Source organism: Diaporthe batatas (genome assembly GCF_019321695.1).
Source record: "Diaporthe batatas strain CRI 302-4 chromosome Unknown Contig00018, whole genome shotgun sequence".
Taxonomy (NCBI): domain Eukaryota; kingdom Fungi; phylum Ascomycota; class Sordariomycetes; order Diaporthales; family Diaporthaceae; genus Diaporthe; species Diaporthe batatas.
This window is the reverse complement of record NW_025408565.1, coordinates 126,265-152,247: the sequence shown is the minus strand read 5'-3', so window position 1 is coordinate 152,247 and position 25,983 is coordinate 126,265. Positions and strand designations below refer to the sequence as shown.

Here is a 25,983-nt window from a genome sequence, read left to right as displayed (position 1 = left end):
TAGATTTTTAATAAGGAGTTAATATTAAATAATATAGACTTTTAGGTTTTTAATATTAATTAATATTAACCTTTTTAAAAGGTTAAAATATAATAAACTTTTAATTACTTAACTTTTAAATAAATAATAATATTTAATATTTTAAGTTTAATATTAAAGAATTTTAAGATTTTATAACTATTAAAATTATTAATAATATTATTTATTATATTAAATAATATTATAAAAAAGGAACTTTTAATTTTATTATTTTTAAATAAAGATTTTATAAATTTTATTATAAACTAATTAAATATTAAAGTTTTAATAAAAGCTTTATTTAAAGTTAATAAAATAAATTAAAATATTCCTATAAGTTAAAACTATTTTTATAATATAAATTAATTAATTAATAAAATAAGTAAATAGTTAAATTTTTAATATTATAATTAAAATAATTTTTAAAATCTTTTAAACTAATAAAAGCTTTTATATAATATAATATATATTATTAAATTAAAATAAATAGTATTTAAAAGTATAATAAAAGTTTAGTTATTTTATTTTTATTATTTTATAAAAGCTTTACTAATAATAAGCTTAGCCTTTATATTAATAATAATATTATTAAAGTTAGTAAAGTAAAAGTTTAACTTTAAATAATATATTAATTAAGATAGTTTTTCTTTTAAATTAAACTTAAATAATAATAATAGATTAAACTTAAAGTTAAAGTTAAATATTTTAAATAATAATTAAATTAATTTAAATAATTTTAAATTAATACTAATTAATATAAAAATTAAAGTAAAAATAATAAATTATTATAGATTATATAAATATATAATATTTATTAAGAAGTATAAATAATATTAATAATCTAACTTTATAATAATTATATTTTAATAATTTTTAATTATAAAATAATTTAATATTAATAGATATTAATAAAAATAAGTAAATAAAAATATATTAAGTAATATTAAGCTTATAACCTAATAAGTTATTTAAGTAAATAATAGTTTATTAATTAATATTAAAGAGAAGTCTATAATCTCTCTTAGCGCTTAAAAGGAGTGAATATAAGTATTAGTTAGCTTAGTCAGCCAGACCTAACTATACCTTCTAATATAAGTCTATGATCTCTCCTAGCGCTTAGAAGGAGCGGGTATAAGTGTTAGTTGGCTTAGTCAGCCAGACCCGACCGTGCCTTCCAACAGCCTTAACGTCGAACTCCCATCTATTTCCCCCCAAACCTTTTATTGTGCGGCACGAACTTTCCTAAAGCTCCCAGCATAATTACGCCAGTATAGATCATAAGGGCTTCAACCACACTATATTTTTCCTTTATACTATATAACCACTTATTTCTTCCCTTTAAAGCTTATATATAAAGTCTTTAATAACTTTATATATATCCTTATAGTCCTCTTATAAAGAAACTTTAAATCCACTCTTTCCTTTATTTCTATTATACTTTTCTATACTATTAAGGAATTAATAGTTATTAATAATAAAAATATAAACTTAAAGAAAAATAAACTTATTATACCCTTTTTTTATTTTCTTATAAATTACTTTTAAAACTTTCTTTAAAAGTTTTAATATTTTATTATAAAACTCTTAAAGATAATATATTATAAATTATTTTTATTTTAAATTCTTTTAAAGTTAATTATATATTTAAATAAAGGTTATAATACTTATTTAATAAAGGTCTTATTAATATATATATATATATATATATTTAAAGGGACGATTTTTAGTTAAGCTTCCTTTAATATAATTTATTTATATAATAATTATTTTTAAAAACTTAATCTCACTATATAACTCCTTTATAATATTAATATTATTATTAAAATAATACCCTCTAACTCTATTTATATATTATAAAGTTAAAATTATAAATATTTATTATATTATAATTATTATTATTAATATTATATTCTTTTTAAGCACTAAGTTTTAAGTACTTACCACTATATAAAGGCACTATATATATCCTTAGATATATACGAAATAGAAGCAAAACCACAAAGATTATAAGGTCTCTCCACCGCCTTCCGTTCCCCCAGCCGCTCACGTCATCGGTGTCCTCGTGACGCCAGGACCGCCGTACCTCGCACCGCCGTGAATACACCGAATATGAGCATGGACTTGTTCCTCTGGCGCGCCTCGGCTTCGGAACGGCTATCCTCTCCGGCCGCTGGGTCCCCCGGCGTCGTTTCGGACTCGGAGGCGTCTCCCGAGTTCTTTTGGGCGGCCGCGGCCTGGTCGTCACCGACGACGGCCGCCGCGAAGCGCGGGCGCAGCACCGCGAAGCCGCCCGCCGTCGCTCCGAAGCACAAGGAGAACAGCGACAGCGACCACAGGTTGCGGCACCACGGCCATATCAGCAACGCCGAGACGCCGCCGCCGCCGAGGGTACTGATGAGGAAGGGGACGTAGAAGGACGATGAGAGGTCTCTATATTCGCCACGTGAGGTCCGTCAGCCATTGGCGCAGTACAGTTCTTCGTCGAGGGCACGAAGTCTGGGGGAGGACAAGTTGCACACGGTAAACGTAGGGTGTGTCAACGTACGCGAGCATGCCCTGGAGGGGCTGACCGATCGCCTGGGCCAGGTTAAGCAACGTGACGAGCAAAGAGCCTTGGACGGACGTCAGCCCAAAGTCGGCAGCCATGGACGGCAGGTAGGTGCTGGGTCCGTAGTGAGCCAGGGCCTGCGCGAAGGTGGCCGTGAGGAAGATGAGAAACAGTGGCTTTCGGAGGAAGTCCACGTCCGACCGTTCCGGCTTGAGCGCCCGCTCCGGCGGCGTGCGCGGTTGCATCATGAGGAGCCCGATGGATGTCACAACAAAGGTGATGAAGCCCCAGCCGATCAGGGTCGCCTTGGCTCCGTACTTGTTCAAGCAGACCGTGTATATAGGAGGGAGGCCGGCTCCGGCAGCGGCTCCGGCACCACAACTGGTGATGAGTCACAAGTCAGAGAGTTGATGGAATAGAGAAGGCAGACGATCTCGATAGGGATAGTTGCTCACATAATACCGTAGGCGAAACTTTTGCGCTTGACAAACCAGTCACCCATGAAATGCATAGACGGGGCGAAGAGAAGACCTGCGCCGATACCGTAGAGCAAACCGAGACAGATAATTAAAGCAGAAGCCTAATGAATTTAAAAAATCTCAGCACCGACTTTCTCTTTTCAACCGCCCTCACAAAAGAAGAAGGAAATCCATGACCAAAGTTGCAGTGGGTGGGAAACAGACTCACGGTGGTGGTGAAGGCGGCGCCAATAGCGCTACCGGTACAAATAAGACAGCCGAGCCACCTGGCATTCTTTCGCTGGGAGGGAAAGCTATTCAACAAATATATAATAGGGGGAAGTGATAGTTGCAGAACACCCCGTAAAGCGCCAAGGATCGGCTTTCAGCAATGCGAGGTACGATACTATCGACAGGGGTTTGGCTTGCATTTGAGAGCATGCCGCCCACTGAGACGAGGGAGTCACCCTGAAACGGCTCATGGGTGACGAAGTATTCGCGGAAGACTCCATAACAGTAAGGAAATCCTAGGTGAGCCGGCTGTCAGCCAATGTAACATGGTTTGAAAGAGACGGCGCTCAAAGTACGGAAACTGAAAGATGGATGATGTACCCCAGGCGGTTATTTCGACGATGCAGGCACCGAGGAGGAAAAGCCAGGCCTTGATCCCACCATCTTGCGGAGGATACGGAGGGCTTGATAACTCTGATGAGGTTGGAACGGGTTCAGTTGTTGACCGAGTAAACTTTTCAATATCGCGAACAGCGTCAGCCCCGGGTGAGGGATTGTCAACCACGACCGACTTCATCGTCTTGGCAGCAATGGGAAGACCTAGGAAACCAAAGAAAGTCGACGAGGCTGTGAGTGGAGATAAAATAACACACTGGCGGTCTTTGGGTATTATCCAGAATGTTCCGGGAACAAGAGACAGTCAGAAAGGAACTTATATTGTATATGTACTCTCACGAAACGTCGTGTACTTCATGGCTCACATCAAGGATGGTCTTCTTTTGCCCGCCCATAGGTAGTATGGATTAATTTGATCCATCCCATCCCGAAGAGCGCCGAGTTGAGATAAAGACGTAAGGTTTGACAGCAATACTGGTGAGTCACCGTGACGGTTCCTAAAGTACCTCGATGCCTGTTGGGCGCACCGCTGCTCAGTAGCGAGAATCCCTTATCACGGGGCTCCACTTCTCGGCGCGCGGATTTGTGACGGCGATGCCAACAGCGCCGGTCGCTAAACGGTGCTGCCGCCCTCCACCGACGACCGGATCGTTGCTCACATTCTGCTTGCCCAAGCGACACACCTCGTTTCGAACACAATGCTTACCGAGCCGACGATCACGCCGGGGTGTGAATGCAAAATCTGTAAGAATCTCATGGAAGGATGGATGTGTGGCAGCTAATGTCGGCATTAAAAACGTCTGGCAGGTCCTGGCAACCGAATTTGGTGCCTACTGAGGTTCTGCAAGGCGGCATGCCAATTCGGGATTCGGTGATAACACATCATTTTTCCACTGACAAGAAGACATATCAATTAATTGAAATGCCGCTGACACGGACATTGGACCTCAGCGAATGGAAAGCTCAAGCAGCCCCTGTACAGCTGTGGACCCCATGGTCGGTGTGGATCAAGACACAGCTTATTACATATCTGCGTCGTTAATTAATAGCCTTGCAGCCTCGTCTACGGGTGAGAGGTTTGCCTGTCATTAATCAAAATCACCGGGTTGGGTGATTCGACCCGCGGACTGCATGAAGCCGGAGTTGAAGTCAGAGGCCTACTGCATTCAGTATTATCGAGTTGGCCAGGCCCGGCCGTGGGGTCGAGGATGCAGAATATTAAGCAGAGTGGGTCGGCCCGGCCAACAGACAACATCCGCAGACCAGCATCCAACTCCTGACGCAGCATTGGTGGCTTTCTCCGTCGGCGTATCTTCATTGACTGCTGGGCGCGCTGCTGGTGTCGCACGTGCGTGTGGGCGTCGACACCATGCCTTCCAAGAGTGCGGTGTGAGCAAACCAGATTGGCCGAAGCCTCCTGGCCGCATCTGTGCATGAGAGAGCAATCCATGGCAGGGGCTCGGATGTGGTAGGCGTGGGTCCGTCTCCACGTGATGGGGCCTGTTGCTTCCAGGGAATCTCATAGGAGGTTATCCCAAAGGAGGTTATCCCATAGGAGGTTGTCTCATAGGAGGTCTACAGAAAAACCCGTAGGAGGCTATCCATCAAGAGCATGGGAAGCTGTCTCGTAGGGGGTCTCCTATAAGATGTCATTTAACATTGAAGATGATGGTGTGTTTGAAGTGATTCCCAGAGAGGTTGAAACGCAGCGCTCAGCCCCGTTAAGATATACAGTAGTTACCTAGGTATGGGGCTGACATCCCTCTTTGTCTCGCAGTTCCGTTTGAATTGAGGTGCTATAGGCAGGCGCCTTGGTGGCCTTTTGGATTGGGTAGTCTGATCTTTGCGATTTGGGTGGCCTGCCAGGACTTGGACGGGTTGGTGCAGGAGCTATGGGGGGAGCTGTGGGAGGAGCTGTGGGAGGAGCTGTGGATGATGAGATGGATTACGTAAGCAACCAGGCGGCGCCCAAAACACCAACCCGTTTGGGCAACAACCTTCAACTGCCCACTTACCGTGTACCAACAACACTCATTCTGGAACAATTCGACCTGGTGTTCGTCGCTCGACCCAGCCAGCTCGAACCCCGCCTACGTCCGACCAGGTCGTTCTTAGACACGCCGAGCTAACCCCGCTCCCACCCGCTGCACCATGCAGCGAAGAGGACATGCCGCGTCTTGAGAACATCCTCGAAGGCCTAACCAAGGCACACCAAAGGGAGCTGGGTTACCTCCCAGCCAGCGAGGACGAGCCCAAGTCTCTTAAGGCTGCGTTGAACACCCTTCAGTACGCACATTGCCAGCGTCAGGTGGCCGCCGAAAAGTTTGGCAGGTATCCCAACTTTGGAACACTGTCTTCAAGTACTACCGAGCCGATTCCGCTGCACAGTCTTTGTCTCAGCGACAGTGCGCCATCTCGTATGTGACGTCGCAGACGGTACCGAGATGCTGGAGCTCCCCTGCAATCATGCCTTCGCGGCCAAGGCACTCAGCGACATGCTCAGCCACGGCCAGCATGCCACCATTGAGTCTTGGGGTTGTCCGGTCTGCCGTCAAGGCCAGATCAAGGCTGTATGTAATCTTGCCTGTCAACAACTTGAACAGCTAGGACTGACATAGATTCAACAGGCACACTATGGCGAGGTGCAGTCCAACCTGAAGGCTGTCTCTGGTGGTGCAGTCCACGACCTTCAGAATGCGTTGTTCTGGAACGTTTGTTCTGCTGTGGATGACGACTTCTGGGATGGCCCAGCCACCCAAATCGCCCCCTTCGGACAATACTCCGATTCCTTCCCACCCCCATCTCGACCATTTTGACGAAGACGACATGAGCGCCTTCGGCGTCGCGAAGCTGGTTATTAACGACCGCCACACACTATACATGATGCCGCATTGCGGTTGTGGTATCAATCAACCAGCATTTGACAAATGGGTGGAGGCCACCTCCGGTGATCCTGTCTGCCCTGTCTCTGGGTGTGGAGCTCTCCTGGATGTAAGCTCAAGCCTGGTCTCAACCACACCCGCGTCACTCCCCAATACTGATAGTTACATAGGCAACAAACACTACCGTCGGCACGCCCGAACTCGAAGCCGAACCAATGCCAGATGCTTCGCCCCAACCTTTCCCCCCTGGAAACGTATGTAGTCTATCACACTGTCTTTGATCCAGTCATGGTGGCTAACTTGTGTTAGGTGCCGCGAGGTATTACTGACCGCCTCACTCTCGACGATGAAGGTGAGGCGGTCAAAGTGACTGCCGACCAGATCGGCCCTTTCGAGCCGACCCCCTTCCCAGATCGAGACTACGCTGACCCGAACAAGTTCGTCGTCAGCCGGAAGACCGGCAAGGTACATACAAGAATTTCAAAGGAGAAAATGGAAGAGCTGAGGATGCTGCCAAAGGATGAGTTCAAGAAGAAGATAGCTCGCATTCATCGAGCTGACAACAAGGCGTGGAACGAGGCATTGCCGCACTTCGCGACGGTGAGGTCAATCCAGCCAAGCGCCAGAGGCGCGCATAGCGTCCAGTCCCCATCCGCGACCCAGCCGATTGACATCCACATGATGTCCAACGAGCCTCTCTTTCAAGAGGCAAGTGAGACACAGTCAGTTGAGTCAAATATCTAGGTACTGTATAACATCGATTGGGGCTTTCCAGACCCCCTTTTCTTGCCCATACAAGCAATTTTCAGCTTTTACATAGACAATATCACTGTACAAGTCCCAGCACACTATATGACATTCGTGATGCGCGCAGTATACAATCTTGTGTGTCGTTGCTGTTGGCAAATCTAGTGATGATCCTACAGCCACATACCTAGGTACCGAGGGCCTCGTTTTCTCGAATTACATCCTGATTTCCCTAGAACAAAAGACGATCAGCATAGTCTGCACAGTAGGACCCAAATGAACAGCTAGTATAACCAGCTCAGTGGCTCTCCCTTCGGAGCCCTGGAAGGCACTGCTGTAGCCGTCGTCTAGACAAGTTCGACAAGGATGGCATGGACGCCGTTAGCGTTGGGATTTCTCTACAGAAGGTTAGGCCACAAGATAGTATACCAACGGAGGTCATCCCATAGGAGCTTCTCCCATAGGAGGTTGTCCCATAGGAGGTTGTCCCATAGGAGGTTGTCCTATGGGAGGTTGTCCTATGGGAGGTTGTCCTATGGGAGGGTGTTCCATAGGAGGGTGTCCCATAAGAGATCAACTCGGTTTGAAGCGATGCGAAGTGGCCCGCCCGATGCACTTTAAAATGGGAAATAACTCAAACTGTCATACCAATACACGTAAGAGCAGATGAAGGAATCATCATACCGCCTGTATGCGCGCATGCGCGCTCCAATCATTTGATTTTTAAGGAGTATAGTCTAAGCGAGAAGGATGTCCTGGGGGGGGAATCTGAACGGAGTCATGGAAGAGAGACGTAGAGAACGTCCGTCCGGGTCCTGCATTGGGGCCCCAAGTTGGCGAATTCCAGTGTTCGCTCCGCCAGCATGGTCGACAGCGTCGTTCTGAGCCGGGGCAGGCTGGGCGACACGCCCGTCGCCTCTACTGCCCGGAGTTGACCCGTCTGCCGCGAAGGCGATCGACGATGCCACATTCGATGCGGATACTAGCTGTCCCAACTTGGTGTTGATGTCTTCGGTCAAGTTTCCAATCTCCAGGGCTGGTTGACACCCTGGATAATCAAATCGGTACTCTCAGAGTCGCTTGCGAGGTTGTCAACGGCGGTCTTGAGCCTGGCAGTGAGGGTTTTGAGCTCGCCAGTTTGGTCGTTGGGCGCGGTGTCGTGGTCGTTGAGCGCGGTATCGTGGTCTTTGAGCGCACCAGTCCTTCCCTCCAGAGTCTACAACGGAAGGAACACCTACCCGTCTCAGTCCAGCAATGGCCGACGGGAATCAGGCACCCCGCCTGCAGCAACTCCCTCCGTCGATTTTCTCAACCTCAATCAAATCAACCTTCTCACTGTCGTCGCCTCTCCCTCAACCCCATCATCTCGTCCCCTGGCCCGGACCCTCTTCCGATCAATCTCTTCGGTGTAGGGGGGTATTTGTGTTGCGTCGAAGTAGCTGATTTACCTCGAATTGATGTTTTGTGGAAGAGAAGTGACTGTAACGTTTCTAACAACGCCACCTATATGTGTACACCCATGGCGCAAACACCAACACACAGCTCGACCAAAAGACAAGGCCCATGCTGAATTCATGAGGCTAGGACACGCCAGGTGACTTGGCAAGCTTAAGGACGTTGTCGTCACCAGTTATGCCTCTGCCAGCGTGAGTGAGAAAGACTACCTAGGTAGCCCGACAAGATGCCTCTCGGGATCTAGACTCTAAATTGATCGTTACTAGTATTTCCCCTTCGTCGGCAAGACTTACCATGCCGTTCAGCCCGCCCTAGAACCGAGTACATTAATATGCCTGGAAGCAACCGGAACAACTCGACCGTCTACGAGACTTTCGAAAATCTGTGCATCATTTCCAAGGAGCGGGTCTATTGCTAGGGGACCTGTGTTCCAAGTAGCAGACATTAAAGAGAGCGAATTTCCAAGGGTCATAAGAGAAATATGATATGACAGGAAATACCATTGACATCGCCTTAACCAAGAGCTGAACTGTCATGTGCCATGTGTTGAGATAATCCACAACTAGAACGTCGGTCCAAAAACAATGAAATAAAGGAGGAACATAAGATAGTCCATCTTCAAAGGCGTATCCTCGGAATATGCAGGAGGAATAATCTCGTGAAATTGCATGATCCATGGACAGTGTAGCACATTCTGTGAAAGATCAGGCACAGACTGCCACGACGTGTAAAGATTACACGCTCTCTATACATGTTAAGTTCTAGAGTAGAATCCCTCGACATATTCGTCTGTCCTTCTCAGACCCTCAAAACCACCTGTCATGATCATATAGTAGGTGCCATGCCTCAAGGAGTCACAAATCATCCAATGAGCGGATACCAGTCTCTCCTTGATAAGCCTCGGCCGTGTGAACATCACAGCTTTTGCATGGTAGCCTGATATCGGCACAGTTAGCATCAAGCTCACCCCCATGCTTCTCGATTGGTTACTCACGATATCGGTAGACTGGACATAGTCATCAAATCCCGCAATCTCCTCCTCGAGGTCCTGAAGCGATACCTTCTCATCCTCAACGACCAGGCTGATCTGCAGCTTTTTGACGCCGTAACCGATGGGCATCAGCTTAGACGCACCCCAGACAAGGCCGTCCTTCTCTATGCCGCGGATGGAAGCCTCCAAAGCCTGCATGTCGGTTTCGTCATCTGGGTGGAGAATTGGTCAGTGTCAAGCATACAAGAGGGCGCAGAGCAAAGGAAGTATGGTAGCACGCACCCCAGGGCTTCACATCCATGATAACGACGGACTTGGCAGCTGCCTTGGGCTTTCCCGCCCTCTCCTCCTTGTACGCAGCCAGGCGCTCCTCGCGGACGCGTGCAGCCTCGGCATCTTGCTCCTCTTCTTCCTCACTGCCGAACAAGTCGACGTCGTCATTCTCCTCCGCCTCGGCGGCGACGATATCCGGGCCGTAGGCGGTGTAAGGCTTGGAGGCGTCGCCGGGCAGCGTCGTGAAGTCGGCCTCGTAAGAGGCGATGTGCGCCCACCAGCGGGCAGCGTGCGGGTGCTCGGCGGCGTCGGGGCTCTGCTTCAGGGCCTGAAAACAGGCGACATCGGCCTGGGAGGCTGCGTGACTGGAGCCTGTTAGGTTAGTATGCTGACTAGGAAACAGTCTCAAACAGGAGGTTTTGTATAGGAATTCAGAGATGCAAAGAATGCTTTCCCATGTCCTCATCCCTTCGTCTTGGCTCTGGGCAGAAATATGGACAGACTGCTCTCGTCATCAAAGGGCAGGAAGGGCAGCGGATCGAGCCTCCTGTTTCCACGGTGCAAGATTCGGAGCAGTCGAGGAGGCAGGGCATCCCATCTATGTGGGACTACAATCTGCCACCTCGCTGGATAAGAATCTTCGGACAGCGATAAAAAAGAGAGCACCTACCCGATGATGTAGGATCGAGTGCTCAACCATGTGTTGAGGTCTGAGTCATTGGTCAGCTGTCCGGTTAGGATATGTAGGAAGGTCTTTTGTAATTCAATCCCTCGTAGGAGGACAGAAAATAAGAGGAAAATATGAAGATGAGCTCACCATTTAGACCAGCATCCTGGGGGAAGTCGGTGAAACCCATTCTGGCGAGGTAGATAAGGAATCTGTTGGTAGCTTTAAGGGAACAACTAAGGAAAAATAATTTACAGCCGAGGAGGAGAAATCGTGGGATAAAGAGGCTTGGTGTGGTTTGTTATATTGAGAATGTGTAGACTGCTAGTCACCCCGGTGCAGTTTGGCAGTCTGGCCGAGGAGTGAGTCTGGTTACACATCCGGGCAGGTTTCCGTTGACCTGGGGCGGACCCACAAAGAGGCTGGCCTCACGTCAGCCTGCATTGTCTCATATGACAGAACTGCAGTTGGCGTAAACCATCTCATTACTTCATTCCTTCGCGCGGCTGGAAGGAAAGAAGGCATGTTGATGCGTATGAGTCACACGGCGCTGGCACTTTCACCGGTTGACATGCCGCTTGACCGTCACACTAGCTCATATTTGATGACAGATTTGGATGAAGGGGTATGACCTGGTATGACCCTTGCAGTACAGGATCGTAGAAGCTACCGGTTCATAGATGTAATGATAACTTTTATAGGTCCAATAACAGCCGCACCGCGGGATGATCGGTCAGTGGGCGTGAGAGACTACACCATAGCAAGCCACAGTACTACAAGGCGCATAACGGTGGGCAAGTACAATATTATATTTGATTCTTGATAAAAATCAAGTGGGTATTGATACATGCCAGTGCTGCGTTTGTCTAACATTTATTATCTTTCCCCTTCCTCGTGTCATTCTTGTCGCTCCGGCATTTATACACTTAGTCTGCATCAGTACTGGTCTTTGATCACCTGCAAACATATTACGGGAGCGTACGCCTTCAGAATGTATACGGATCAAGGACGAAGGAATTCAAACTCTATGGCCATGACATATGCGTTGCCATAACCAACATGTTCCCATAATGATTCTAACCATGCCATACAGGAATTCGCCTTATGACGAAGAACAAGCTTAAAACTAAACGAGTGTGATAATTCCGGAGAACGGAAATGAAGAATCCATCAAACAAGAGTTGAGAAAAGGGGTTGGGGGGTACGGGCGTCGGGAAAAGAAAAAGGAAAACAGTGGATTCAATGAGGGCTCGAACCCGACACCAACCCACAAAAGCGAAGTGTCCGAAGACTGTTGGGGAGATTCACCATTAGAAAGTACCATGTATGTTGAGCTACTTCGCTGATAGGTCCTGACCTTAAAACCTTTATAACACCGAGTCAAGTGAGGACTCAAGTGCTGTTGTTGACCGGCGCGGTCTATAGCTTGAGACTAGTTGGGAGGCCGGAGGCCGGACACCGGCCGCACACACTCTAGCATCTGTCCGTCTTAGCCCGAAAGTACTAGGGCCAGAAGCGTATGTTTCTACAATTCAAAACCTTTTCGTTTGTTGGTGCAAGGAAGTAAAATATGGAAATGGACTATTCGAACCCACACGCCTGCCCCGGCCTTGCAGTGGTATTCAATCCAGTGACAGCCGCGTCATGGCAAGGAATTGGCGCCAGGGATTATACAATAACGAGCCGCGAAGCTTCCAGACGGCTGCCAGCAAGCACTACAAGCCGATGTCTGGTGATAAATAATCAAATGGGTATTGATATATCATGGCTAAGTAGCTGAGAAATCATTTCCGCTCTACCCTGGTATTCCCACCTCATGTAGGAAGGCCGTTTTTTCTCAAATTCCGAAGCCCACATGCGATGAAGATTTCTTCTCTTCTGATCACCTTGTTCAATGTCTTTAAACTCCTAAACTTCGCTAAAAGACAACATACGTCCACAGAATGTGGCCTTTCATGCTGGCAATGCAACCTCTAGAAGGCGTTGCTCCGTGCCCTAGGGTATTTGAGGACACATACACACACATACACACACACACGTACTTCCCACGTTCCTTCTCTCTCTCAAGGGATGTGCGCCTCAGCCTGGGCCGTCTCGGCCAGCAGCAGCACCTCGACCTTCTTGAGCAGGTCCGGGATCCGGAAAGGCTTCGACAGCACGTCGTCCATGCCGCTCTCCTTGGCCGTCGCCACCTGCTGGTCGCGCACGTTGGCCGTGACCGCGATCACGGGCACGTGCTTGACGATCTCGCCCTGTTCTTCCTTCTTGCGGATCTCCCTCACGCACGTGAGGCCTATTTGGGAGGGGCGAAGAAACCCAAAGTTAGCTGAGGGTGACACCTTATCTCTGACTGGGCTATATGGCACGCACGCCTGGTTATTGGTTAGGGTGAGGGTGAGGGAGGGTGAGGGGCTGGCTGAAAAGTTTGGCGGTTGGCTTACCGTCCATGCGTGGCATCTCCAAGTCCATCAGCACAACGTCCAAGGGCGTGCTGCCCACCACCCCCGAGTCCGACTTGTACAGGCGCGTCTGCTGGAGGAACTCGAGCGCCTCGATGCCGTCGTTGGCGAGGTTCACCGTGCACCCGATCTTCTTGAGCTGGTTGGCCAGCACGCGCTGGTTGATCAGGTTGTCCTCGACGACGAGGATGTGCACCGCCGTCGGGTCTATCGTCCGCCTCGCCCGTGTCGCCACCAGGCTGGCGGCCGGCCCCCCCGCGGAGGCTAGGTCCTGGCGCTGCGGCGTGAGCTGGTGGCGCAGGGTCGCGTCGCCGCCCATGTGCCGCTCGATGGGGAGCTTCTGGTCCAGCTCCTCGCTTGGAGGCTCCGCCCTCCTTGCCTGCACGTAGAAGCTGAACAGGCTCCCGGACCCGGCGCTGGACGAGACGCCGATCTGGCCTCCATGCAGCTCGGATAGCCGCTTGGAGATGAACAGGCCCAGGCCGCTGCCTCCGTACTGCGCGTGAGTCCTGGGCGAGGCCTGCTTGAACCTCTGGAAGAGCATCTGCTTCTCTTCCGCAGTGAGGCCGCAGCCCGTGTCCTGGACCTTGAACCTAATGTACAGGAGCTCACCCCTGCCCCAGTCCTCGGACGCTGCGACGGGGACTCTGGTGTTGATCGGAACGTATTGGAAGCCTGGTATGTGATCCAGCGCCGGTGGTTCCAGAGACGCGCCAACGGCAACGGTCAGCAGGCGGGTCTTGGATGGGGCTGTGAACTTGATGGCGTTGGTCAGAAGGTTGATCAAGATCTGCAAAACGCGGCTTGGGTCGACCATGACCCAGTCGACATCTAGGTCAGTATATGAAGGGGTAGTCTCGAGTCTCGCCTTGATGTCTTTCGCCTGTAACTCAGACTCAAACATCTTGATGGCGCGGTTCAGGATCTGCTTCGGCTGGGTCACGACAGGGGTGATGAGCAGGAGGTTGGAGTCCAGTTTCGAGATGGTGAGGATGTCGTCCACGATGGATTTCTGGTGCTGTACGCACAATGAGATTGTCTGCGCCGAGTCCAAACAAGCCTCGAGGGTATCGCTTGTCATTTTTGTCGACCTCTTCCGGCACTCACTTAGCGCCGCTGTGATGTCGTCCGCGCACTGTAATATGGCGCTTAAGGGATTCCTCATCTCGTGCGAGGTGATGTCGATGAATTCGTTCTGCTGCCTGCGCGTCTCCTCAGCCTCTCTGAGCTGGTGCTCCTGCAGCCCCTGTGCCCATTTCATATGAGATATGTCGGTAATGGACCCCATCACGGACCGGAGAGACCCGTCCGATGCTATCTCGGGCTGCGCTGAGAACATACACCAGTAGTCGACCGCCTCTCCGTGGAGGTTCAGAGGTTTTGCCTTGCGAATCTTCAACTGCAGCTCGCCTGACCAGGGCCGATGTTCGTTGACGAGCCGGTGCCAGCCATCGTCCATCGTTCGTGTGCTGCTGGGCATGATGAAGTCCATCCATGACATTTCATACTGCGAGTCTCTGGTGTGGCCCGTCATCTCAAAGAACCTGTCATTTGCTTCCCGCAGGACGCCTTCCGGAGATATCAGAAACATTCCCAGAGGCGATAACTCTGTCATACGACGCAGCCTACTGGCCTGGAGGTCCAACTGCTGCGTCAGCTTCACCCTCTCCAACTGCGCGGCCTCGACGGCATCTCTGCTGCGGCGGGTCTCCTCCTCGAACAGAATCGTCGAGGCCAGGGAGGTTGCAAGCTGTCGGTTGAACATGGTCGCAAAGGCCTGGTACTCGTTGTCGTACGGCCTACGCGGGTTGACGCCCAAGACAAGGAACGCGAGGACATTGTCTGCGTTTGTGGGGCGCACCGGGAAGATGATGGCTTCTTTACAGGGGTCCCCGAACCCCCGCCATTCGATGCCCTCAAGCAGGGCTTCGGGCAATGTGCCGTCCCTGACGCGCAGGAGGGTGGGCTCCCTGGTCCGCATAGCCTCCCGGAACGAGGGCACGAAGCCTTCTAGACTGCGCCTCAGATCGAGCTGCTGTGGTGCCGCGATGTGTCCGTCCGGAACGCCCAGGGCCCCTTCAAAGTGGCATGACTTGAGGGATATCGATATCTCGGAGGCGGTTGACGAGTGCTCGTCGTCACTATCCTCGCCGACGGAGTAGAGCAATGCAAAGGGTACGTCCCAGGGGTTGTCCTCGAGACCCTCGAGCACAAGCTTCCAGAACTCCTTGATGGTCTTTGCATGTCCGGCCCGTTCGCCGATCCGATTTACCGTCCGCATGCGGCGTTGGTTCAGAACGAGGCTGGTGGTCTGGAAAGGCCCGTTGTAGAAGCCAAGGAGCTCCCGGTTTGAGGACGCGTAGATGGGTACGTAGGTCCAGGAGTAGTACGTCTCCTCCAGCATCCCGTGCCGGTAGATGGAGATTGGGTCGTTGTCCCTGCGAACGCTAATTCCAGTACGGCCACTCTCCTCGAATAGGGGGCCGCAGTAGTCCCAGATCTCAGCAAAGAAGTCGGCAAACTCTGTTCCTAGGAGGGTGGGCTGCCATTGGGTCAGACATGGGCGGTCATCAGCACACAGCGGATGATACGATACATACGTGTTTGTTACCGGCAACCTCGTTGGCGTAAGCCTCGTTGTAGATGACGGTCAGCTTGCTGCCCCAGAACAGGGCCGCAGGATGGGGGTTAGTCATGACGAGGTTAGCAATTTGACGGAACTCTGCCGACCAAGAATGCATGGGGCCCAGGGAGGTGGCGCCCCAGTCGACTGCACGCACATACTGCAGGTGCTGGGATATCTGGCCTTCGGGGTTGGGCACGGTCCAGTCGATAGTAGCCCTCTCTGGCAGTGTGGCGAGGTCAATGGCTATGTTCTTATTTGAGGAACCGGTCAGGACTGAGCCGTTGACCGATGTCCTGGGATAGAAGACGGGGTCGGAGGAGGTATGGGGCGCGGAGGGCGAAGAAGAAGACACGACCATGGGCTGGCCGGAAGCTTGGTCGTGGGCAAGGGACTCGAGGCTTGCACCAAGGGTTTCAGGGCTCTTCTTGGTGGCCTGGCTTGCGCGCGAGCCACCGGTGGCAACCTCGAGGGGCGCCCCAGATGCCAGGTTGACCACGGGGACATCAGCGCGCCATAGTCGGTTACCGCTAATGATGCGCCACCGCTTGCGCACTGTGGATCCGGTCCAGAGCATCTCGTGGTACATATATGAGAGGGGGAAGACATCCTTGGAGTCATCATGGGTGGTGACGCCAGTCACCCAAAGCTTGAAGGCATCATGGCTTTGGCGCAGTGAGTGATGACTCCCGCCGGGGTCAGGGCCGTGATGGCCTGAGCCTGAGTCGAGGTCAGGCAGGGGCGGTCCCGAGGCTGAGGCGGGACGGATAGATGCTGATAATGAATCCGAGGGCTCGGCGATGGCCTCGACTGCTGCTGGTGGTGGTGGCGGAGGCGGTGCAGTGGTGGCAGGTGTGTCACGGCCCAGGACGGCATCAAGCAGTCGGTCGTGAGAGCGCAGGGCGGCATTGCAGAAGACGGGTGAGACACAGGTGCTGACGCTGCGCGAGGGCTGGTCCGGGTCCAGGTCGATGATGAAGGTCGGGCGTGAGTCGGCGTCGAGGACTTCCCTGATACCCAAGGCATCGAGCCCATCCATCTGGTCCGCGGCCGCATCAACAGAGCTGCTGCTGTTCCCGCTGTTTCTGTTGTTGCCGTTGTTCTTGCTGCTGCGATTGCTGCTACCATCACCACCACGGTCTGCGTCCATGAGACCGGGGACTATCAGGCCCAGGGCTGGGGTGAGCAGGGTGGGTTCACGACTTCACGACGCCCTCGCTGCCTCCTAATAGAGCCCAGCGCCGGGCTGTTCTGAACCGGACCTCCCCCTTGTCGCGCACTGGTTGAGGCCAGGTTGGAGGGCGTGGGCAAGCAAGCGGGCTGAGTGGGTGAGTGAGTGAGTGACTGAAGAAGATCACGATCACGACTCAGGGTCCACGACCGAGTTCTGCCTGTGTCGCTGCGCAGTGCAGATTATTTGCTGGCACACGGCTTTGTCAGCACGTGCACTTCTCATGCATGTATTCCTTGCTCCTCCCGGGTCCCGACAGTCTGGGGTGTGGGCTGGAATGCTTCTGCACCCGTTGCAGAATCGGGCAGACAAGAAGTTGTGGGTTGGGGGAGTAAATTCCAAGATCGGGCGAGTGAGCGAGTGAGTGCGAGTGGACGGAGCGGCACTGGCAGACAGGAGGCAACGTCGAACAAACACGGTTGAACGAGCGGCTGATCGGTTTGGGACAACCCCGGTCAGGAACTGCTGCCCCAAGTGGATTGTGAGGCGCAAGAGTGACGTCGGTGGGCGGACGCCAGCAGACGGTCTGGACGGTGAACGGTGGACGGTGGACGGCGGACGGCGCTGCCAGGCATACATTGCCGGAAGACAACCCTGGGAAGATAACCACCAGCGGGAACACCCAAGCAATTTAGCGAGCCCAGCCGGGCTGAAGAAGGGCCGTCCGCGCTGGATGGGGCACCCGGTGGACACGGCCAGAAACGGTTGGTCGTGAGCATCCTGCACAGTATTCCGTACTCCGTACTATGTGCTCCGTACCACACCAACAAATCCTGAGAGATTAAAAAAATTAAGACAAGCCGGGGGAGCGACGTCAGGGCTCAGGACCCAGACGGTCGGTTTGGGACCGAGACAAAAACGGTCTTTTCCTCTGACCCAATCCTGGGGCCACTCCCAAATTCGGATCAGCAATGGCCCAAAATCCTCAAATCAGGCCCAGAGAAGCTGTCAGTTCCCGGTAATTCAGCACGCTAGCAAGGTCAACCGTGGCTTCACTGCCCTGTCCCTGCCTGGCCATCATTGCCATACCCATCAGACTAGCTTCACTAGCAGAAAACCAGCGGGCCTAACGATACTATTGTCAAGCTCATCATGCCCCATGCATCATGCCCACATGCCTCATGTCCCATGCCGCCCAGTCAGCCAGTGTCTCACCTCCTGGCCGCACAAGATCGTCATGTTGTCTGACATGTTCCTTGATTCAAGCCAGGGTTGTAGAGTTGCCTGTCCCCATCAGACATCAGTCTTAAAATGTTAGTGCCAGCTCGGCCGGTGGAGTTCAAGTTGCTGTTGTGCCCGCGCTGCAGTTCTGGGGTTAAACCCTTACTATGATGATCGTTATCCTGTACACTACTCCGTACATGCATGTGCAGCGTTTGAGTGCATTGCAAGTTGACCTCGACTTCTTCTTTGGTCGGTCGTGCAAGAAATCAGGCCGTGCTCCAGTTACATGCTCAAACCCGGCTGGAACAAGCCTTCGGGTATCTAAACTCTAGCAGTCCCTGCATGCTTGGCAAACTGGGAGGTAAGAGAGCCAATAGATCTTTACATGCTTATAAGTTTATTTGCTAACTCAGAGTTAAGGAAGTCCTCGGGGGTCACTTGTGGCTGCCCAGCCGCCTTCTCAGGCCCCGGCAGACCTCAGGTTCGGGATGGTACGGGGGGGGGTCCACACCTGGGCAATTGGTTCAGGCCCCGGGCTACACCCAGCTAGTTGTAATGTTCTCCTAATTTGGCCGGTTCTGTTTGTCTGAAATACATGGTGTGGCTTCTTCTCCCAGCAAATTCTGGGCCGATGACCCAGGTCACCATGCCTCCTCTTTCATTGGCGGCAATGTGGCGTCGAGCCTCAATATCATGCTCAGCGTACCATGACGTATCAATGCCGCAGCGAGAGGAACCTCCTCTCATGAATTTCGCAGTGCTGGGCGGCAATAAAGTTCATTTGTTGCACACAGAGAGGTGGCTGAAGTAAAGAATTCGAGTCAGTTGCTATACAACAGTTTGCAACTTCGACCACAGTCTGGGTGGATACCATCTCGAAAAGACACATGCTCGTGTGGAAGTTAATACTAGTGTACCTAGGTATTGGCGTACAGGTTAAGGTTAACAATTCCTGAATTCAGACTTCCATTTCTGGAGTACGTAATTTTCTCTGCAGTGTTCTACGTGAACAAGTTTTAAAGCTGAAAATACAGCTCCAGCGCCGTTTGACATTACTTCTAACTACAGAATAGCACCCTGGTCTCTGGCGGGGGCATTCATTTATCTCTCGGTGAAATTGATGCAATATGTATACGTGGCGAGACTGGATATGAGAGACCAGGGCTCGACCGCAGGCATCAGGATAAAGAAGGCTTGGAAGTAGATTAGTCGACGGCTGAGCACTCTCGGGCTGGAAGCGCTTTCTCGAGGGCCACTTATGCAACGGACACCGCTTGAGTGACACTTGCATGTGCCATCCCAGGAAATAATCCACTCTACCTAGGTACCGTACTTGGATGGATCTGGTCCTCGTGGTGTGCTGTAGAGCCATATGTCAAAATTCCTCCACCGGATCACATTGCCATCCGTGTCCCGCCGAGGTAATCACTGGCAGATCGGCGTCACGAGATACGGTATATCCATTTCCTTTCGTTGGAAAGAGCGTCAGTTAAGCAACACTCAAACCTTGAATGGCCCACCTAGGCACCTAGAGGTCTGGAGTGGCAGGGGATACCTAGGGAGCCTCAACATTGTGTGCACGCTTAGAATCATTCATTCCAGGTCAACGGTCCGAGTAACCCTTGTGATTCTACACTGTGATTGCAAAGCTGCCAAATATGGGAAGGTGCCGCATACTTCCAGATCGTGAACTTCCTCGCCTGGGACAGCTTCAAAATCAAAATCAAAATCAAAATCGGTCCCTCCTTCCGCGCTGCCCTGGTGCCACGGGAGGCTATGGCGGGTCTATCAAGTCAAATCCAATTTACACATTCCCATGAATATACTGTTTCCAGAAAGTTGGTTGCCCCGAGTAGCGACCTCGGGAATCAATCAGACGAATTGGATATTGCAGTAAGTGGCTTTCACATGTACATCCCGAAAGCGTACCACGGTCCCTTTGCACAATGGCAAACGCTCAAAGACACGGCGTTCTATTTTGGTGTAAAAAAAACACGATGCCAACAACGGTGTGAGAATACTAGACACCCGTGGACGTGACTACAGCCTCATGCCGCACGGACAAGGTTAGGAAGCATCGCTCCAGACGGTGCTATTGGATGTTGCAGTCAACTCGTGCCCATATGGGCGTTCCGGATGACATCTCGGTGTCCCCTCGCGAATTCGATCAAGTCGGATGCTGCATTCCCAGACGGCCTCATCCTGGCATCCATACACTCAGTAATGTCTAGGAACTCTGGCAAAATATGAATCAAAAACGGCGTGCGTCATCAGCAACATTGCGTCCATCGTGGCTTGTCGATGGCAACCTGAACTTGAAGCTTTACCCGGACCCGTTCTACCCTTCTCTAGTACTCTAGTAGTTAACAAAACAGAGAAATTACTTTTTTTGTCAGCACAAATCAACTTGCATTCTTTAATTGTTCATATCTGGGTCGAGAGGGTCAAACAATATTCTCCTGCCACTATCGACGTCCTGGTATGACGATCACGGTCCGTCTTACTCAGATTCGACCGCTTTTGCCCCGATAAAGGGCTTCATCGTCACATGCCAAGCACGGGCGGACATGAACTCCAAGTCATATGAGCCCAAATCCCGTGCCACGACCTTCAATTCCACAGCCAGACATCCCTCGAGCATTATGAGATTGTTGACGCTGTGGACGGGCCGAGGTGCTGTTCGTTGGCAAAGGCTTGGCCATCGATTCATCACAGGCGTGGACGGGCCGGCACCCTGCCCAATCCGCTACATGCACCCTTTGTAATGGTGTGTAGTAGAAGTAATCCCGAGCCGTAAACGCCGATCATGGTTACGCCCACACCGCTATTCGGTGCTAAAACGTCCGAACCCCTACCCTCCGGATCTTATTCCGGATGGATTGCCGCTCAGATGCCGGGGACCGAACCGCTCGATAAATATCGTCACCAGTCCACCTTGGCACGAGCTAGGGGGCACAGGAAGAGCTTCACTTAGCTATGAGAAAACCCAGCCAGCCACATCGCCACCAAGATCTTGATTCTCAGACAGCGCCGTGTTTAGAGCCAGCAAACAGGACACCCACCTTCATACCTGATCTGTCGCTGCAGGCCGGCTCTTGGAGACGGTGGCGAAGATGGCGATCGACTCGCCCGAGCAGAGCGACGATAGCAAAGATACGAACTCGACACCAGCAATCAGCTTGGGCCCCGTTGGGGAAACAGTTGAGGATGCTGCCGGTCCTCGTGTGGAAAGCATGGCAGAGACCAAACAAGCCTCCGGACAAGACTCCGTCCCCAATGAGCCAAGCCAATTCCAACAACATCGAACGACTCTCAAACGCCTGAGCGACTTCGTGACATGGACACCCAAGAACTGTCGATACAACCCAAATGAGCCTCCTAAATTCAGTTTGTCCCTGAATCTGCTGTTCGCTCTGGTAAGCCTTGGCTAAGTGCAAAGGGCCACATGCGTGAGTGGGCGTTAATGTTGTACATCGCACAGGCCGGCTGCATCACAGTTGCGAATTTGTACTATGTACAGCCAATCCTCTATCAAATTGCAAACACATTTGACATCAGCTTTGAGAAAGCATCGTATGTCCATTCTTCTGTTTTCATGGCTCCTCGTCCGTCAAGATCCGAATTGTTCCAGAAGCCGTCCCTTTGATTGACGACTGGCACGTCTTAGATCTATAGCAACATTGCAGCAGGTACGTTCACACAGCCTTCATATCACTGCTCAGTAACACAGCTGATTAATTCAGGCTGGCTACGCATGTGGCCTGCTCCTCCTATGTCCGTTGGGAGATATATTTCCCCGAAGACCATACATACTGGCCCTTGTAATGTTCACGGCCATGATGGTGCGCCTGCACTTCCCCAGCGCCTTTCTCAGGATCAAGGCATGGACTGACCACCCTACTCACACAGTGGCTTGGCTTATGCCTCACTCCACAATTCAACACCTTCGCAGCTATCTCCTTTATTTGCGGCATGACAACCGTCACCCCCCAATTGATGTTGCCATTGGTTGGAGACCTGGCACCACCCAACAGGAAGGCTAGCTGTCTGTCGATCGTGATATCCGGCTTGTCGCTGGGCATCTTGGTTGCTCGGTTGCTCGCCGGAATCATCGCGAACTATACAGACTGGCGCAATGTCTACTGGTTCGCCTTTGGCGCTCAGTGGTGTATTCTCATCCTGCTCTTCTTTTTCATGCCGGAGTATCCTTCGAAGAACCCCGGACGCCTGAACTGGTTCAAGTTCATGTGGAGTATCATCCAAATGTTCCTGACTGAGCCGTTGCTGGTGCAGGTGTGCGTCATTACGTTTCTTATGAGCGCAATTTTCACTTCGTTCTGGACCACCCTTTCATTCTTGCTCTCGTCCCCTCCTTTCAAATACAGCTCCTTGATCATAGGTCTCTTTGCCCTAATTGGCATCGTGATCATCTTCTTGGCTCCTGTGTATAGTCGCCTGGTCATCGACAAGATACAACCACTCTATTCTTGTCTCTTTGGGATCGGTATTGAGCTTGCTGGGGTGGCTGCTGGGACTTTTATCGGCACATTTACAGTTGCCGGACCAATCATCGAGGCCATCACCATCGATTTGGGCACCCAGGCTTGCAACATCGCCAACCGGGCCAACATCAACGACATCAATCCCAAGGCGAGGAACCGGGTCAATACTTGTTACATGATTTCGGGTTTCACGGGGCAGCTTACGGGGACAGCTGTCGGGAACTCATTGTACGCTCGTGGGGGCTGGAGGGCCAGTGGCATCTGTAACATTGCTTTCCTCGGTCTTGCGATTGTGGTCTCCATTGCACGAGGTCCACACGAAAAGGGATGGTTTGGGTGGCACGGTGGATGGAGCATTCGATTAGATGACACGAAACACGCATCGCCTGCTCAGAACAGCGGTGGTGGTGCCGACGAGGAGACTGGTACATCGTGACCAGACTGGAATCATTTAGTGCGGAACCTAATTGCGCAAGGATGAAATGTTCCAGAACGCTCTGATGTGATTCACAGTAGGCCATCGATCCTTGGGGGCCTTCCAAGTTTGGGTCGGAACATGCCTTCTTGTGGAACATATACCAGCACTCATACTACAGTTACGGCTATTTCATGGGCCTACTTTAGATGAAGCATCTTCTTTGACCTTGTGCGCCTAGTATTTTACAGTAGTATTATCATTATTCATGTGCTGGTGGATAGGCTCAGAGGAACGAAACCGCCGTGCAACTACATTGCGTTCCGAAACTCCTGCTTCGTAGTTACGGGAGAGTCCATGGCTTCCTCCATATGTTTGCTAGTCACTGCCATCTCACACGCACCGTTCGCCAGCCCAGCCTCGACGTCTTCCACGGCAGCACCCGAAGCTGACCGGAAGGAACTCCTGCTGCGTAGTGGCGTCTTGCGACTCAAGAAGGCGGTCGTTGACGATAGCTTTGGGATCACCACTCGGAAGAGAAGGGGCCGTAAGGTAGGTAGGCAAGCGGTGGTAACACCGGCACAGAGTTCTCCAAATGACCATGCGGCAGGTGCTACGTTGTTGTAAGTCGGGTCATCCCCTAGGTTCAGGAACTCGATTCGGACCACGGATAGGGCACATGTACTAACGTCGAGGTCAGCCTTCATGGCACCATTTGACAGCACGATCGGGAAGCATGGGACTTACAAGAAACCAAGGCAGAACACACAGAGCAGCGACAATCGCTGCGAGTAAGGCATGTTCAACTTCCACACAAATGGGATGGGCAGAGAAAATATTATCAGATCCGTCAGAATATTTCCTGCCGCATTAACATACCAGCTGTTAGATAGTCAGCATCGACTCATAGTCCTTTGGCCCGAACTCTGCTTGCTTCGCAGCTGGAAGGGTGCTTATCCAGAACAACGGATAACCTACAGTGGCAGAGTAGGAATGCAAGTAGCCCCAATGTCATGTCTCCAGAACCCGGACACCGGAGAGCAGTTAAAAATCGACACTAGGATGAGTGACACGCTCCAAGCTGAGATCAAGATCGTGACGACGAGTATCAGCGTCTTTGATTTCACGGAAACCAGTGACTTGTACTGCAGAAGTAGAGCAAGCTTGATGGAACCCAAGCTGCAGTAGTAGAACAGGATGGAGAGCCAGAAACACTGCACGATCGTCAGCAACATGCCACTCGCCGACGTCCTCAAGGCCAGGCAGGCAAGATGGTCTTACAAAGGTGTATCTCTCCAAGCCGTTGGGGGAAATGGTAGAAGCATGTTGTCCTAGCCCCAAGGTTGTCATAACAGCCTGGTCAATGCCTGTCGCGAGCGTAAAGAACTGTGGCGAATGCAGATTAGCCTCCCGTCACTGCCGTCACGTTATTTCCCGACTTATTAATAAGGAGCCATACCAGGGCGAGAAGAATGACCCAATCATCGTGACCGATCGACTTGACGAGAGACGCTCTGGTGTAGAAACGCAAACCCACGACTCCAGTCACCACGGGCAGTAGGCTACCGACCAAGGCAAGGATGACATAGCCCCTATCGTCAGCCATTCAGACGGACTGATGTGGCGCAAGACTGTTCAGAAGTGAAGCGGGAAATCTTTTGGCAATGACTTGAACCATTGCATTCAGCAGTGTGCAGAAACTAGCGCTGGGTGGTTTGCTCATTTAAACCACCGTTGAAATGAGAGTGCAGTCTCCCCAACGAAACCATTCTCGCCTCGAGAACTCAAACCACAGCGCGCAGGGGGTCCCGTCCCGTTCCTGCATTGAGCTTGTCTGCACAGTGTAACATGCAGTCCTCCGCGCAGCCCACGAGAAAGGCCCAAGGTGGTAGCGAGTACGTTACACACATGTGTTGTTAACCTTTCTGGCCGCATATTGCTGCCCTGTCGCACGGACTAGTGGTCCCTTGGAGGTTACATATGTAGGGAGACTCGAGGGAGCGCCCTGGCCAACGGCATCACTGCGGCGGCCATCCCCGATGGCTGAGTAAGGTCGCTAGGCCCCGATGCTCCGAAACGCGAACGCGTCGTCTGAATATTGTGCTACTGGACAAAGAAAGTCTAGCAGGGCTCGGCGAATGAGCGGACTGCCGAGCCTGCGGGCTGAGAGGAACACCACCTTGCTCGAGGTTGCAGCAGGAGTTGGGGAAAGATGACCCGGCATGCTGGTGCAACCGTAATCTACCTGAAGCACTCCAGAGTCCCAGTTGGACGCTGGCATCCCATCGGGTCCGATCCGATTAAGCTTCCGAACTTGCCTTGTTCTGGGATCTCAGCCGCAATTCCGAGGTTATCGAAAACATGCTTCGTCTGGGCCGCTGTTTTCTTCGAGCTGGCGCACATTCATTTTGGTCCGGCCTGACACGATATCTCACTGGAAAGCCAAAAAAGCTCATGGTGTGACAGGTTGGAAGTTAAAAGCGCGATAGACCTCGTGTGTAAACTCCGTTCCGCAGCATGGGACGAACCTTCAGCCGCTCCCCATCTCCACAACTCGGATTTACAAGGCTTAGGCAGGGTTAGCCTAAAACCAACGACTCATGACGCTCTCATCGGAGAGCAGCGCACCAGAGAATCTCGCACTAGAGGCAGACGCTAGACATAGGGTGGTGAAAACCGTTGTGATGTGGTAGTTTTCCACCCACCTGGTACTGAAAGATCAATTCATGGCCGGTGTGTACCTCGCCCAGGCAGGAGCACATCCTGCAGATGCAAGCCCCTCCAGAAACTGCGGTCTGCCCCAGGCGTGTTTGACAACAAGCCACACATGCACCTGAGACTTTTAGCTTTGACCATACCACAGGACAGTCAAACTGCTTATTGTACCCGCCTACGCGCTCAAAAACCCCCGAAAAATCGTGTG

At 51.1% G+C, this 25,983-nt stretch overlaps 7 protein-coding genes across 7 annotated transcripts; 3 read left to right on the top strand and 4 right to left on the bottom strand.

The window, feature by feature from the left end:
* Positions 1 to 1,219: 1,219 nt before the first annotated feature.
* Positions 1,220 to 3,832, bottom strand: KVR01_012269 (uncharacterized protein; the record flags this gene model as incomplete). The annotated part of the gene is made up of 7 exons (XM_044786295.1): positions 1,220 to 1,331; positions 2,086 to 2,448; positions 2,564 to 2,947; positions 3,022 to 3,146; positions 3,254 to 3,325; positions 3,439 to 3,551; positions 3,637 to 3,832. 7 exons carry the CDS (start codon positions 3,830 to 3,832, stop codon positions 1,220 to 1,222), a joined length of 1,365 nt encoding a protein of 454 aa, XP_044638847.1.
* A 1,986-nt stretch (positions 3,833 to 5,818) lies between these two features.
* On the top strand, positions 5,819 to 6,467 carry KVR01_012241 (uncharacterized protein; the record flags this gene model as incomplete). Its single annotated transcript, XM_044785080.1, has 3 exons — positions 5,819 to 6,056; positions 6,085 to 6,221; positions 6,279 to 6,467. The coding sequence occupies 3 exons, from the start codon at positions 5,819 to 5,821 to the stop codon at positions 6,465 to 6,467; spliced, it is 564 nt and encodes a 187-aa protein (XP_044638819.1).
* Positions 6,468 to 6,477: 10 nt separating this feature from the next.
* Positions 6,478 to 7,277, top strand: KVR01_012165 (uncharacterized protein; the record flags this gene model as incomplete). The annotated part of the gene is made up of 3 exons (XM_044782705.1): positions 6,478 to 6,642; positions 6,704 to 6,787; positions 6,843 to 7,277. The coding sequence occupies 3 exons, from the start codon at positions 6,478 to 6,480 to the stop codon at positions 7,275 to 7,277; spliced, it is 684 nt and encodes a 227-aa protein (XP_044638743.1).
* A 2,373-nt stretch (positions 7,278 to 9,650) lies between these two features.
* KVR01_012264 (uncharacterized protein) lies at positions 9,651 to 10,856 on the bottom strand (the record flags this gene model as incomplete). The annotated part of the gene is made up of 5 exons (XM_044790324.1): positions 9,651 to 9,671; positions 9,730 to 9,938; positions 10,009 to 10,364; positions 10,670 to 10,709; positions 10,817 to 10,856. The coding sequence occupies 5 exons, from the start codon at positions 10,854 to 10,856 to the stop codon at positions 9,651 to 9,653; spliced, it is 666 nt and encodes a 221-aa protein (XP_044638842.1).
* A 1,550-nt stretch (positions 10,857 to 12,406) lies between these two features.
* On the bottom strand, positions 12,407 to 17,648 carry KVR01_012255 (uncharacterized protein). Its single transcript, XM_044789237.1, has 3 exons — positions 15,726 to 17,648; positions 13,108 to 15,667; positions 12,407 to 12,959 (listed from the first exon to the last, which is right to left on the bottom strand). Exons 1-3 carry the CDS (start codon positions 16,896 to 16,898, stop codon positions 12,730 to 12,732), a joined length of 3,963 nt encoding a protein of 1,320 aa, XP_044638833.1. The 5' UTR covers positions 16,899 to 17,648; the 3' UTR covers positions 12,407 to 12,729.
* A 3,608-nt stretch (positions 17,649 to 21,256) lies between these two features.
* Positions 21,257 to 23,081, top strand: KVR01_012191 (uncharacterized protein; the record flags this gene model as incomplete). The annotated part of the gene is made up of 4 exons (XM_044792864.1): positions 21,257 to 21,559; positions 21,625 to 21,716; positions 21,811 to 21,832; positions 22,053 to 23,081. 4 exons carry the CDS (start codon positions 21,257 to 21,259, stop codon positions 23,079 to 23,081), a joined length of 1,446 nt encoding a protein of 481 aa, XP_044638769.1.
* A 222-nt stretch (positions 23,082 to 23,303) lies between these two features.
* Positions 23,304 to 24,809, bottom strand: KVR01_012235 (uncharacterized protein). The gene is made up of 5 exons (XM_044783210.1): positions 24,520 to 24,809; positions 24,342 to 24,446; positions 24,039 to 24,274; positions 23,808 to 23,942; positions 23,304 to 23,744 (listed from the first exon to the last, which is right to left on the bottom strand). The coding sequence occupies exons 1-5, from the start codon at positions 24,664 to 24,666 to the stop codon at positions 23,372 to 23,374; spliced, it is 996 nt and encodes a 331-aa protein (XP_044638813.1). The 5' UTR covers positions 24,667 to 24,809; the 3' UTR covers positions 23,304 to 23,371.
* Positions 24,810 to 25,983: the final 1,174 nt, after the last annotated feature.